The following is a 13,805-nucleotide window of genomic DNA, read 5'->3' on the forward strand; positions in this document are numbered from 1 at the left end:
CTTTGGTTTAGCAGTAGACACTCAAACTGTCCCCATGGGTCAATGTAAATTCGCACACATCCCTATTTGAATGTATTGGCAACCCTGACTCCTGCCTGGGTTCCTCTATCCATCCCATGGAGGTGGTTGTCTTCCTCAGCCTCCTCACTCAGCCCATTTTCCCCTCCCCATGTACTGCCCGCATCACCACTCCAGGCCACCCTGTCCCTACCCATTCCCTTTGGTTTCATGAAATCTAACCCTCAGCTTGAAAGCCACTCTAATCACTAATTCTTTGTCCCAATTCTTGTCCAGACATCCTCCAGCCTTCTTGTCAACTTTTGAAGTTTTTTATTCTTTTTTTGGTTTTTGTTGTTCAAATTTCCCTTTTACAGTAAAACTATTGCGGTGACGGGGTACCCAGCCACCATGGCAATATCAACTTCCTGTTCCCCGGAAGGAGTGATTAGAAAAATCAGGAAGGAGCTGGGAACTTCAGCACCAGAGAGATGACGTGGCCTCTGGTGGACAAAGCAACCATCTTGGCTGGTGATTGAGGTGGCCGACTCGGTGCCCAAGGGCAGCTTTGATCTAATAAAACTGAGCTGGGGGGAACTGAGGCAACACCCAATTGTGCACTAGAGGGCAGGAACAGGTATCAGCTGGTCACTGTGAAACACTGGCCATTGCTAAGTGCCCCTGTCAGCTAGACCAGCCAGTAGGCCACCATTTTGGTCACTAAGAAGGGAGCTGTGTTGAGTTTGAGGGAGCAGGAAATGGAGGAGGGATGAACAAGACAGCCATCTGGGTTACTGGGGGAGAACACACAGGTTCTTGGGGTAGTCATGTTGATTAACAGAGATTATATCTGGATATGGAAAGGAAAGAACACGACAAATTGGGCCTGCCACAGCAGATGGCAGTCATCTTAGCTGTCCTAAAATCAGCACAGAGCACAAGGGAAAGGAGATCCTGGGAAGTGCCACTGAATACTAGGAAAGTCTTCCTCAGTCCACCTCTGTCCTCTTACAGTCAGTAAGTTCCAGCTTCCTCCTGAATCAGGAAGTTCTCCCTGCCCCCTTGCTCCACAGAGTAAGAACCATCCACCTCCCACCCCCCAATCTCCCAGACTAAGCCACTTGGAGTTCCAGCCAGACCACTTCCTATTTCAGAAGTGCTACTTCCTGTCCTGGATGAAGGCACTTCCAGTTCCTGATGCACTGCTTCTGCCACTTCCCAGGCCATTTCTGTCCAGGCCTGGTCACTTCTTGTCTGGAGCAAGTCACTTCCTGTCCCAAGTGGCCCATTCAGCATCACACCAAGTCCATACATGTCCTGACCGGTTCATATCTTGCTATCGGCCACTGGACAAAACGGAACACTTCTTCTCGCGGCAGCTGTCATGACCAAACCACCCCAAATGGCTGGAGTAAGTATGTAGAGGCCTGGGGCAGGGCAGAGAGGGAGGCCCTGCTGCCCATGCCCTGAGCTGGGGTGGAGTGCCAGAGCCTTCCCTGTAAGGCCCCCATTTTTGGCAGACTGAGGGTAGTGGTTGGGATGAGAGGTCACAGGGGGGCCAAGAGCTAAGGGGAAAATGCTTTGAGGCCCCACCCAGGAGATGGAGAGGCACAGGATAAGAAGGCAAGAGGGTAGAAGGAGGGTGCTAGGGAAGAGGAACAGACCTAGAGACAGAAGAGAGAGAAAGATAAGAGATGGAGAGAAGAGAAAAACAGTGAGAGGCAGAAAGAAAGAGGTGCCAACCAAAAGACAGACTGTTCCCACTCCTAGCTCTGGGTGGGCAAGGGGGATAAGGATACCTGGGTCATGGTCAGAGAGGAGGCTGAGCCTGTATCCCCTCCCCAAGAGAACAGGACCCAGGAGCAAAGAGACAGAGAAGGGCACCCATGGCCAAATGGGAGACAGGAGGTGGTGCCGTGGAACCTTGAGGAATCCTAAAAGTGGAGAAGAGGGCAGCAGCCAGGAGGAGCAAAGGAGCTGGTGGGGCAAAGGGGGCCAAGGAGATGTTGGGGGTGTCCCTCAAACCAGGAATTAAACTGGAGGAGCACCCCAAGAAGGGCTGGATTCAGGAGAGCCAGGTGGGAGCCCTCATACCTTGTAGTAGATGTTTGGAGGGCTCTGGGGGGGCCCATCCTGCACGATATACACAGGATGCCCATAGTCGCCACTCACCTTCTCATAGTGGGGACAGAAGGGGGGATCTGCAGCCCCACCACCCCGCAGAGCTATCCCTAGCTCCCCAGGCTCAGCCTCCCGAGGTCCCATCCCGCCTCCACCCCCCAGGCCCAGAGACCCTCCCCTCCCGAAGGACCCAGGACCAGGGTGGCGACTCTCCGAAGGCTTGGCCCGCCGTCTCCGCCAACACATGGCACCCCCAGCCCCTGCCACGCCCAGCAAGAGCAGCGCCAGCCCCCCTGCTGCCCCTGCCACTGCGGGCATGCTGGGAGGGGGCAGGGGGCCTTCAGCACCCCGGGAGGTTGCATTGCTGGTGGGGTCACCTGGCAGGGAAGGGGTGAAGGAGGAAAGAGGGGGAGGGACTGAAGGAGCCACCTGGGCATGTGAACACCCAGCCCTGGGGGTCCCCACGGGCTTCCCCAACAGTGCCCAGGACCCTTGGAGACCCCACCTCCCCTTCCCCCAGGCCCCCACTCAGAATCCAGGTGTCCAGCCCTTCAGCTCCCTGCCACGTAGTCCTCCCCACTTCGCTGACAGCACTGATTGAAGCACTGACTTGGCTAATTAGTCCTAATTGAGTCTTTTCCTCATTTGGCTTCCATTCCCCTCCCACCCTCCCATCCTCTCTTCTCCTCTTTCCTGTATCACCACCCCCAAAACTGAAGAGGGAGGGAGAGGGTGGAGGCAGGGCAGCTGGGCTCTGAGAGCAGAGGCGGCTGGGGAAGGCAGGGGCTGGGCCTGGCTCCTACCTGGTGTGTTCTCCTTCCCAGGCTCCAGGCTGTGCACTGCCCCCCGGTCTCTCTCCATGGGCATTTCAGACACAGGTTTTCGGGGAGCAGCCCCTCCTCGGGGACCTGAAGATGGGGAAGACCCAACAAAGAGGAGCTGAGACAACTGCCCCCAGACCGTCATGGTACTGCCCCAACCTCCCTCAGCTCCTAGGAGGTGTCCCCCAGCCCCACTCACTTTGGCCCACTCGGAGAAGCACCTTCATGCCTCTGGTTAGGCACACACCTCCCTGCAAGCTCTCCAGGCCTTCCCGGGTCCCATCCGATGTGGCTGGGAAACAATAGCCAGAGGGAGAAGTTGGCACCCCAGAGCTGGCCCTTATTCTGTTCCCATACCCTGGAGTGCCCACCCCTGAGGACACAGGGGTCCCCCTCCCTCATCTGCCCTCGATCTTGGGGGCAGCTCCCCCCTGGACTCTGCCCTCTGCCCAGTAGTACCAATTATGTAGTAATCATGGTGTGAGCGGAACTCGTGGCCCCAGAGGTTAGGGCTATACTCCTGGAACTTGATGGTGAAGCGGAGGTCCAGGTCTGGCCGATCACAAGTGAGGAGGAGGTTTGGGGCTGGGGGAGCCTCACAGCGCCGGCCCTGGGCACCTCCTACCAGGTACAACTTGTAGAACTCATAATTGGGAGAGGAGTGGGGGCCAGGAGGCCGGGCCCGGGGGCAGAGCAGGTCTAGCCGGTCCCCGATCTGAGGGTAGAGCACGTAACCACCCTCCGCCTGGAACCTATGGGGAGGAGGTGAGGTGGACAAGGAGGAGGAGATGTCAGAGGTCTGGCCCCCAGAGTTTCCCCTTCCTCACCCCACAACCCTCCAGGACAGTCATTCTCAGCTCCCACTCGCCTGCCTGCCTTTGTCTGAGTGGAAAGTCTGTTCTTATAGAGCAGGCACCAAGGATTCTGTGAGCTCACATTGGAAGCAGCAGGAAGCCAGGCTCAGAGGTCTCCTGCCCCTTGGTGTGCCCAAATGCACTCTTCAGCCCGCCCTCACCACATGCACACTGCCATCTCCCGCTCCATCACCAGCCCAGTTGCCATGGCAACAGGATGCCAGTTACCAAGGAGCTGGCCTCTCTGGAACCACACAGCCCACCCCTCCCAGGTGATTTCACTATTCCATGGCAGTCAACCATGGGGGCAGAGCCTCCCCTCCTCCAGGCCACCACTGAATTTCAGGGATTTCAGGGTAAAGGGGGCAGGGGTGGGATGGGTGGAGAGGGGGTGTGGAGGGTGATCCAGACCAGTGTCCCAAGTTAGCCAGGTAATAGGATAGGAGGTAAATGCCTGGTTTGTCAATTACCCTGAATGGGGCTAACAGGAACCAGGGTCTGGGGGCCTGCTGCCTGGGTCACTCCCCACTGAGTCCCCCCATCCTGTGTCTCAGATTTCCTAGAGAAAGTGCTCTTTTGCTTCGGAATTGAAGGAGTTGACTTTTCTAACCACAACAACACAACCTCACATCCCCTAGGCCAGTGGGCCCAGGCATCTGCTAGCCCAGCACAGCCACAAACTTGCCAACCACTGCAGCCCCTCGCTGTGCATTAATAGCTGCCACAGGGTCTCAGGACTAGGTCCCAGGGGACTGTTGCTTGTATCTTCCCAGACTCCCAAGTGACCCACTCCTTGCCACCCAAAATTCGAAACAGCCCCCAGGAAACCCTAATGCCCTTTTCTCTACCCTATCAGAATAAGCCTAACTTAATGTCCTCAGGCTACACACCTGATACTCAAATTGCAGCCAAGAGACTTGAATACAGAAAAGACATTGAGATTATTCCCAAAGAGATACTGGAGGGAGGGATGGCAGGACTGAGAAGTGTGAGCAAGGCTGGGAAGCAAAGAGTAGAAGAGTAATCCTAGCTCTCCTCTAATGAGCAGATAATAGGTTCAAACATCTTACCTCTAATCCTCATAATAGCTGTTAGGATTGAGGGTACAAACTCAGAAAGGTTAAGTGACATGCCCAAGGCCACACAGCTGAAAGCAGCAGAGCTAGGATTAAGACCAAGGATTTGATGAGCTCCAAAGCTTACCTCTACCACAGCCTCACACAGCTTCCCCAGGGAAGTAAGAATTTTTCACAACACAGAAAGAACTCTTTTGCTAACAGGGAGCGGGATCTGCATGTAGGCAAGGGACCCAGATGACCTCCCAAAGGTTCTGTCCTAACCTGTGTGGCTTGAAGTTTCATCTGACCCCTGGCCTCTTTTCAGAGCAAAGCAAGCAAGCATGCCACGGAACAGAGGGTCTGATGGAAGAGTTTGCAGCAAAGCTGGGGGAGGGGGCAATGGGGTCCTCAGGACTCCAGAAGCAAGAGGGAAAGAAGGGGGCTTGAAGGAACTCGAGGCTTATTCCAGAAAGAAGTCTCCATGCCAGGAAGGCAGGAATATGTTCTGGTTAGGAAGTCGTTCAGCCAATGTTTCATCGGCCCTCTGGCTGTGGGCAAGAGTTGGGAGACAGACTGGAAAGAGAGCCAAGGAGCCTTGGAGAAGTTGTCCCCAGAGCCCCCAGACTGAGCCCCCTCGCCTCCTATCTCCAACACTGCTGGGGAGGGAGGCACCCTGCCCTTCCCCTCAGCACCTCAGCAGCACCTACTCAGCAGCTCTCTCCTGAGAGCTGACATTAACCAGGCTCCCTCCAAGCCCAGCCCCCGACACAGTCTCCCACAGATCCAAATAACCACTGCACTGCCCTCCCCGCTACCCATGAACTTTCCTATCCTTGTCCCTTTGGGTTCTCCAAACTCCTGACACATGGATAGCAATACCCACATCCAGCTCTGTGTGGGACCCGGGAGTCTCGCGCCCAAGATCACCTCTCCCTAGTAACCCATCACCTCACGTCAGGACACCAGCACCTTCCCTCCAGCCTCCTCCCTGCTCAGAGAACCCAGCCCCCAAGTCCCCAAAGCTTCCACACCCGCTGCCCTGGCGTGTGGGGTCTCCGCAGCCCCAAGCCGCTCACCTCTTATTCGCCGAGTTCCAGTAGACAGGCTCCAGGCTGAGCCCAGACACCAGCCCCAAAAACCCCAGCAGCAGCAGGGCCCCGACTCGCACGCCCCCCGGCCCAGAACGGGGGGCCCCCATGACCCCGCCAAGGCCTGGGGGGCGGGGCACCAACTCCCCCAAAGTCGCTCACCCCCTGGGGTGACTGCTTTGGCTGCTTGGCTATTCAGCCCCGGCCACCCCGGTGGCTGATGTCCCTAGCTCCCACGCGGACCCGCTTCCTGCTCTGGCTACTGAGCGCTCAGCCCCACCAGAGCCCTTGCAGGGGCCGTCTGCAGGCGCCCTACGCCCCCCCGGCCCACGCGCCAGCACCCCGGGATTTGCGAGCCCGCCTAAGTGGGGGACTGGGGGAGCCGGGGCGGCATGGGGCGCCGGACGAGGGAGCGAGCAAAGGGGCGCCGAGCCGGAGCCCCAGCCTCGCCGGGATTGAGGGCAGCGGGCTAAGGGAGGAAACCAGTCCCGAGCCCAGGAGGGGGGAGTTAAAAGAGAGGCGGGGAGGGGGAGAGGATGGTGGAGGGAAAAACTGGAGCTGGAGCTCGAGTCGGAGCGGGCGGCAGCATCCCGCGGCCCACGCCCCCCACACCTCCCTCACCTCGCGCACCTCCCGCCTGCCGCCCCGCCCCGCTTCCCGGCGCGGTCTCTCACGCCCCTTTTGTCTCTCCGAGTCTCCGTCTCTGGCCGAGTTTCTGCCCGTCTCCCCTCCTACCCTCAGATCGCCTGAGTGCTTGGAATCTTCCTCTCTCGAATCCAGAAAGGCTCTCGCCCTCTCCACCCCAAGAACTCATGCCTTGCGCTCCCGCAGCCGCCTCCTCCTGTCCCAAAACACTGCTGCCCCTGCAAGGTCTGGAGAGAATAATGATAACCTTGAAGGCTTGGCGCTTCCCCAAGTGCGGCTGGGTTGATCGTCACGACTACCTGTGTGAAGTGGGAGGGGCAGAGCTAACGATCCCATTGTAGTGACGAAGAAACTGAGGCTCAGAGAGGCACGTTACTTGCCCAGGGTCACACAAGGAATCTGGGAGAAAGCTGGAAACCAAACCCCCGCTGTTCAACTCCCACTCCTGGGGTCCCTTTTGACACAGTTCCCGGGACCATTTACTGTTATCCAGGGGTTAGGTGAAAGGCAAGAGATTAGGAAGCAAACTTGGGCCCTTCTTAGATGTTTGGGGGGAGAAGCGGGGTTGGGAGAGGAAAGGGAGTACCTACAACCCCAATCCCCAGCAGCAGGAAGGGCTGTTTCCAATTATCCTGGGGGAAGGGAGGAGTTGCCTTTTTGGGTGTAAGAACCTGGCTTTCAGCACCTCTGGGCAGGGGCAACATTCCTCTCCTTCCCTCTCAAGCCTCCACAGGCCTTTTGTCCCTTCCCTTTGATTGTGAGATCCAAAATCACATCCCCTGCTGACAGTATCTCTCAGTGTTTGGCGAGGTGTGTGCGTGGAGCGGGACAGGGAGGAGTCACTGCTTCAGATACCACACTTGCCCCCCACCCCGCAGAAGACAGAGCAGACAAATGCAGAAACAAGAGCAGCGACAGCTGCTGAATGAATAAGACCCTCAACCTTGTCCTGCATCTCACAGCAATACTGAATGTGACGCCTGTATTTTTTGGCACCTTTATTCTTTCATGTGTGTCCTTGACTCTGGCTACTGGGTTGTCTGCCTCCTGGGGGAGGTCCAGGGGAGGGGACTGCTCCTGCTCCCCTTCCCCCAGAGCAGCGTCCATCCCTCTGCCGCTGGGTGATGGTAAATAGTGTTCAGTGGAAGGAGCAGGCGTCTTGTCTGTCACTGTCTGCACGGTCTCACACAGTCACACCCAACAGTCTGACACAGAGCTCCTGCCACTCCTGCTCAGCCCTGCTCACCCTGACCCCTGCTGCCCCCACCTTGGGAGTGAGATTTCAAACAGGTTCCCCCCTTCAGTTTACCAAGTTGCCTAGCAACCAACCAGTCAATGGCATGAAGCCCCACCCCCACCCACTTGACTTCACACCAAGCTCAGCCATCCCATTGGCTCCCGCCTAGTCCCACCTCTCAACCCCTGCTTTCAAGAACAATATGCCAGTCCCCACTGCGGCTGGACAAGGGAGCCCACGAGTCCCCCTGCCTGTCCCCACCTCAGTCATTTGCCTCCTCAAACAGACACAAAGACTCTAGTATCATATAAAACCTCTTTATATAAGCCCACTCCCACCTCCCCCTGCCCCTCCTTGTCCCTCCTCGCCCTGGTGATCACCAGGGACACTGGCGTCTGGGCTCCCCCCACACCACCACAGCTGAAGGCGACAGTCAAGGTGGACGTGGCGCATGGAGAGCAGGGGAAGGTCCAGCTCCTGCTCCCCTTCGTCCCCACTCTCTGTGGGCTCTGGAAACACACGTTGACCAGAGGCAGTGGCCAGCAGAGGCAAGCTAGGGTGCAGGCTGGAGGGAGAGATGGGGCGGGCTGTCAGCACCCTGAGCGAGGATGCCTGCTCCCTCAGGGACTCACCGCCTTCCTTCTTCCCCAACCCAAGCCCCAAGATCTGTGGAAGTGAACTGAGGACCTCACTCCGTTGGTGCAGTCCTTCTGGGGCAGAAAGCTCAGCACTGGCTCCGGCTTCCCACCGTCTCCAGCCCCGCTGGTGTCCCACACAGAGACGGCCCCACTAGTGCTGCCACTCACTAGAAACTGCCCAGTCCTGGGAGAGAGGAGAGAGAAGAGAGACTTGCTGGTGTAGAGGCATCACCCCTGGGGCAGGAAGCCCTCACCCAGGGGCTGGGATCCTCGGATGTTCCTGCGACCATCAGGGCCCTAGGCAGGAAGGAGCCACAGCACTCACGGGTCCAGATCGAAGTAAATGCGCTGATTGGTGGTCACCTCTCGACTCAGGGACCACAGTGGGTGACCAGGCTGCCGGAGATCCCAGCACAGAAGCTCAGCATCCTGCGGACACAGAACAGGGGCCTGGAGTTGTCCCCTGACCCTGGGATGTCCCTGCCTCCCTCAACGTCTATAGGCACTCCTTTAGCTAGATTGATTTCTTTTCCCCATCCCCTACCCCTCAACACATTGCAGACTACATCCCCAGTCCTGCCCTACTGCCCGCCAGCTTTGGGCTCTCAGGATGTGACCCCTACCTTGCGGGCTCCAGAGAAGAACCGGTTGCCATCAGGGTGAAAGCAGAGGTGAGTGATGCCCCCTTTGTGCCCTCCCAGTAAGGCGAGAGGGGAGCCATCATCCCAGGCATACAGACCCAGGGAGCGGCCATAGGAGCCACAGGCGTAGAGGGGCTGGGCTGGGCTGAAGGCTATGCAGGAGATGATGCCGCTCTGGCCCTGCTTTTTTGCTAGAGAGGAAAGGAACAAAGTGGGGGAGAGGGCAACTGCAGCCGGCATGAAGCAGGCTAAGCAGAGGTACACCTCTGCCTCCTGTCCCAGGACGCGACATCTCCCCCACCCTGTTTGTCACAAGCAGGAAGAAGATCCCCAGATACTTCTATCCCCTCAAAGGACCTAAACGCCCAGGTTCCTTTATCCCTCTCAAATCCCAGTTTCTCCTTGAAGGGATGGAGAGCGGGAGACCTACAGGAAAATGGAATCAGCTTCATCTCCAATTTTCTAGAGATACGAAGATTTTGGAGACCAAAAGGTACACACAGCTGACAGGGCCTGGGTTCTGGAGTCAACCAGTCCTCTGACCAGCTGGTTGACCTTGGGAAAGTTTCCTCCCCACTCTGCGTCTGTTTTCTCCTCTGCCCACCGGGCACAACTTGCCTCCTAGGGCCATACTAAAGATGAGGCAAAACCCCACAGGTGGCCCCCTGGCTCACATAGGCCCCTGTGCAGGTGGCAGCACCCTTCCCTTTCCTCCTCCTTCGGAGGCACAGATGCTTACCGAACGTGGCTCGGACCTCACAGTCTCGGCCAGGCCGGGACGTGGAGAAGACACGCACAGTCCGGTTGAAGCCACAGAAGAGCTGAGAGCCATCCGGGGAGAAGCAGAGCGAATGGGCTGCCGTCAGCTCATCCTGGGGGCAGGAAACGACTGAACACAGACCTTGCAAAGCCTCAGCTGTCCTCAAGGAAGGAGAGCTGGGCCAGGACAAGCATGGGGGCTGGTGCAGAGGTCCATACCAGGTGGTTGTAGGAGCGAAAGGAGGCCCGGAGCTCTCCAGTGAATGCATCCCAGATGTGAATTGGGTTCTCCCGGCTGCTGCTGGCCATGCTGAGAGAGACACGGACGCTGAGGCCCCGGTGCTGTCAAAGGAAGGGGAGGAAGCCAACTGACCGGCCCTCTCAGCTCCCATCTGAAGGGCACACTGAGCCTTCCTCCTCCCAAGGCAGTTCCTGACTCTCTCAAGAGGGCCCTCATGAAACCGGGGGGATGAGAAAGGAGGAGGCTAAAGACATCACTTACTAGGAGGTGTCTGGCTGTGTTGAGGACATCAAAGAATACCAGCAGTAATCATAGATGGTATCACCTTCCACCATTCGAAGGACAGGGGCCTGGAGAGAGATATCGGGATGCCTAGGTCACTCGGAGGGAAAAGGAATCAGAGACTCGTGCCCCTAGCAGTTTTATGGCACAGAGGAAGACTGCTGGCACTTAACTAACCAGATAGGAGAAGGCAGGTGGGGTATATATAGAGAATAGAATCTTTACCTCAATGTTCAAGGGTTAACTTAGACTTTAATGTCAGATTTAGGCCACCAAAAACCATATAGATTCATATTTTTTCTTTTTAAACACATAGAGAGGAAGCAGTTCGAACATGCAAAGTATTAAAAAAAATGTTGTCACATGACCAAGTACTTAAAAAAAGAAAAAGAAAAAAAATGTAAAACCCTGTGACTCACCCCCTCCACCCAGCTTAAGAAAGAAAAATATGTTTCCTAACAGAAACCCTCTTTTAGAGGTAAACACTTTCCTGAATTTATCATTGTCATACATTTCTTTAAGAATATATTAACACAGAAAAAAACCCCAGCATCTAGCATTGTCTTGCATGCCTTTAGACTTAACACTAATGGTACCATATTGTATGGTTCCCTCTGTGATGGCGAGATTTAACCAGGGTGACACATTTTGCTCTAATGTACGCATTTTCACCACCGCATAGCAATCCACTCATGAACATATGCAGACTGATCTACACTTTTCCTACTGACAGTCACTTATGTTTTTCTATTTTTTGGCTAGTGTGCATCAACATTCTGGTACACATGTGGAAGCGTTTCTCTACAGTTCCTGTTAAAGAATAAAATTACTGGTCTCTGTGCTATGCGCTTTGCCAACTTTATGAGATACCATAATGTCAATTCTTTTTTCCCAAAGAGCTCATCCCAAGTTGCTCTCCCAACAGTGGAATGTAAGAGTGCCTGTTGCTCTCTCTCCTCTTGATATTGCCAGACTTTGAAATTTTTCTCCATGTGAAGACTGTGAAATGGTATTTCACATAAATTTACATTTCTATCATTACTATAAGTGAGGTTAGACATTTTTCTCTGTTTCTTGGCCATTTAGGTACACCTTTTCATAATTTTTCCCCATTTTTATACTAGGTTGTTGTCTTTTTCTTACTGATTTATAAGAAATCTATAAATAGTCTGGATACCAGTCCTTCATCAGTTATTCGGGGTGATGTCACTCAGCCATTACTTTAGTTTGTACCTCTACACTCCAAACAAATATGTCCAACTGCCTGGTGGACAGCTCCGCATGGACATCCCACAGGCGCCTCAAACTCCATTTGTCCATATCGGACACAGCATCTGCCACCTTCAAACCTACTGTTCCTCCTGGGCTCCACACTTATTTAGCAAGCCTGAAATCCGAGCAACAGCCTTTACTACTACTACTCTTCACTCCCTTTCCACTCCTGGCCCAACCCAAATTTTGCCAATTCCTCCTTGTAGGTTTCTCCTGCAGCTGTCCTCTCCCCTTCATTCCCACTCCTAAGATCCCATTACAAGCCACTGCCTTTTGCCAGCATTTCTGTAACACTCCACATGTTCTCTGGGCCTCCTAACACGCCAACCTGCCCATCCATTCTCCACACTTGCAGCCGCATGGAGGCCCCAGGGATCTTGTTAAATTGGAATTCTGTACAGTGTCACTCTCCTGCTTAAACATTTCAATGACTCCACTAAGCTCTCAGTATAAAATCGATCTCTTTACAAAGCTTTCCATTACCATGCTCCTACCCCTGACCCACCTCTCCAGGCTCATCTCCATCTACTCACTCCTTTAAAATCTCTACATCCCATCATTTTGACTCTCAGGTCACAAAAGGTGCCAACTATCCATACTTCCAACCTGCAGGTTTTCATATGTACTTTCTGGAACATTCTTCCTTCACATCCCCCAATAACTCCTCCTGGTTGAATCCTAATCATCCTTCAGGTCTCTTAGATGCTTCTTCCTCTGGGAATGCTTCCCTATCCCCTCAAGCCAGGCAAGGTGCTGCTGCTCCATGTTCCTACAGCCCTCAGTGCTCCTCACGCTGCATCATACCTATCTGAGAGGCAGGAATCACATCTGCCTTGCCCACCACTGCTTCCCCAACACCTAGTGCATAACTGGCAGTCAATAAATGCTGTTTTAATGAGCAACAGGAGGCAGGAGACTGTTTCAGCAACATAAGGCCCAAAATAATAGGACCTGAATTAAAGTAGAGGCATTGGAGTGGAGAGAAGTGGATGGATTAGAAAGATTAGGTGGACTTGATAGGATTTAGTAATTATAATAATTGCATGTGGGGGGTTAGGAAAAGGAAGACTAAAGGATGAGATCCAGGCTGAGTGCAATAGCTCATGCCTATAATCCCAGCACTTTGGGAGGCCAAGGTGGGAGGATCACTTGGGCCCAGGAATTCGAGACCAGCCTGGGCAACATAGCGACACCCGTCTCTACAAAAAATTAGAAAAATCAGCCAGGCGAGGTGGCACATGCCTGTAGTCTCAGCTACTTGGGAGGCTGAGGTAGGAGGATCACATGGGCCCAAGAGTTTGAGGTTGCAGTGAGCTATGATCACACCACTGCACTCCAGCATGGGTGACAGAGGAAGATTCTATCTCAAAAAAAAAAAAAGGACCCTGGCTTCAGGTTTGGCTATCTGAAGTCACCAAAACGGTGGAAGGAAATGAAGGACACAGGAAGGCTATAAAGTGCCAACACCTTCGGTGAGTGAGAGAGAATCAAACAGCATAAGCCTCAAAGGAAAAGTTTTTACAAAGATGAAAGGGCAATTGTCTGGCTATAGCATGTGGGAATGAGGACACCTCCTTGTCCCCAACCTGAGAGATGTAGGGCACAGAAAATGCAAAGTCTCTACTAGAGAAAGGTAGAGGGGAAGTGAAAGCCTCCTGCAAGAGCTACAGGGTAGGGCGAGTACTCAGGGAAGAGGCTGAGGAGTTAGAAATAAGGCTTCCAGAAAGCTCTGTGAGAAGGTAGAAAAGGGAGGAGAAAAATTAGGAAACTGTGTTGGGGAGAAGACTCAGTACACACAGGTATACGGAAATATCCAAAAATGTCCTCCCCGGCTTTCCCTACCTATGTAAATTTTATGTATTCCCAAACACTAAACTTGCAGACATTAAAAATAAAAATACCTAATGAGTGAGGTTGTGACAGACTGGTATACTCATACATGGCTAACAGCAGGAGAAAAAAAGGCACGAAAAGCTTTTGCAAACAGGCCAGGCACGGTGGCTGACACCCAGTGAGCCAGTGTAATCCTAGCACTCTAGGAGGCTGAGGTGGGCAGATTGTTTGAGCTCAGGAATTCGAGACCAGCCTGAGCAAGAGCGAGACCCCATCTCCACTAAAAATCGAAAGAAATTAGCTGGACAACTAAAAATA

General features: G+C 54.2%; 2 protein-coding genes across 3 annotated transcripts in view; both read right to left on the reverse strand.

Annotated features, from left to right (window-relative positions):
* Positions 1 to 313: 313 nt before the first annotated feature.
* Positions 314 to 6,816, reverse strand: EFNB3 (ephrin-B3). Its single transcript, XM_012655608.1, has 5 exons — positions 5,928 to 6,816; positions 3,399 to 3,691; positions 3,139 to 3,231; positions 2,922 to 3,026; positions 314 to 2,495 (listed from the first exon to the last, which is right to left on the reverse strand). Exons 1-5 carry the CDS (start codon positions 6,047 to 6,049, stop codon positions 2,086 to 2,088), a joined length of 1,023 nt encoding a protein of 340 aa, XP_012511062.1. The 5' UTR covers positions 6,050 to 6,816; the 3' UTR covers positions 314 to 2,085.
* Positions 6,817 to 8,122: 1,306 nt separating this feature from the next.
* WRAP53 (WD repeat containing, antisense to TP53) overlaps positions 8,123 to 13,805 on the reverse strand; it is a 13,990-nt gene continuing 8,307 nt past the window's right edge. For both annotated transcript variants that reach the window (XM_012655615.1, XM_012655613.1), the window contains 7 exons: positions 10,362 to 10,450; positions 10,079 to 10,169; positions 9,840 to 9,972; positions 9,083 to 9,291; positions 8,785 to 8,888; positions 8,509 to 8,643; positions 8,123 to 8,386 (listed from right to left, as the gene is read on the reverse strand). In XM_012655615.1, coding sequence (XP_012511069.1) covers positions 8,140 to 8,386; positions 8,509 to 8,643; positions 8,785 to 8,888; positions 9,083 to 9,291; positions 9,840 to 9,972; positions 10,079 to 10,169; positions 10,362 to 10,450 — 1,008 coding nt within the window. In that variant the 3' untranslated portion in view covers positions 8,123 to 8,139. The remainder of the gene's footprint in view (positions 8,387 to 8,508; positions 8,644 to 8,784; positions 8,889 to 9,082; positions 9,292 to 9,839; positions 9,973 to 10,078; positions 10,170 to 10,361; positions 10,451 to 13,805) is intronic.

The sequence above is a fragment of the Propithecus coquereli genome, unplaced genomic scaffold, assembly GCF_000956105.1.
Source record: "Propithecus coquereli isolate 6110/MARCELLA unplaced genomic scaffold, Pcoq_1.0 Scaffold482, whole genome shotgun sequence".
In the NCBI taxonomy this organism is placed as follows: domain Eukaryota; kingdom Metazoa; phylum Chordata; class Mammalia; order Primates; family Indriidae; genus Propithecus; species Propithecus coquereli.

Excerpts from the sequence above, each read along its gene's own strand:
- EFNB3 (XM_012655608.1), bottom strand. The coding sequence starts at position 6,049 with ATGGGGGCCCCCCGTTCTGGGCCGGGGGGCGTGCGAGTCGGGGCCCTG. Across the intron at positions 3,692-5,927 it reads TGGAACTCGGCGAATAAGAG|GTTCCAGGCGGAGGGTGGTT; the intron begins GTGAGCGGCTTG and ends TCCTCCCCATAG. Across the intron at positions 3,232-3,398 it reads CCATGATTACTACATAATTG|CCACATCGGATGGGACCCGG; the intron begins GTACTACTGGGC and ends ATTGTTTCCCAG.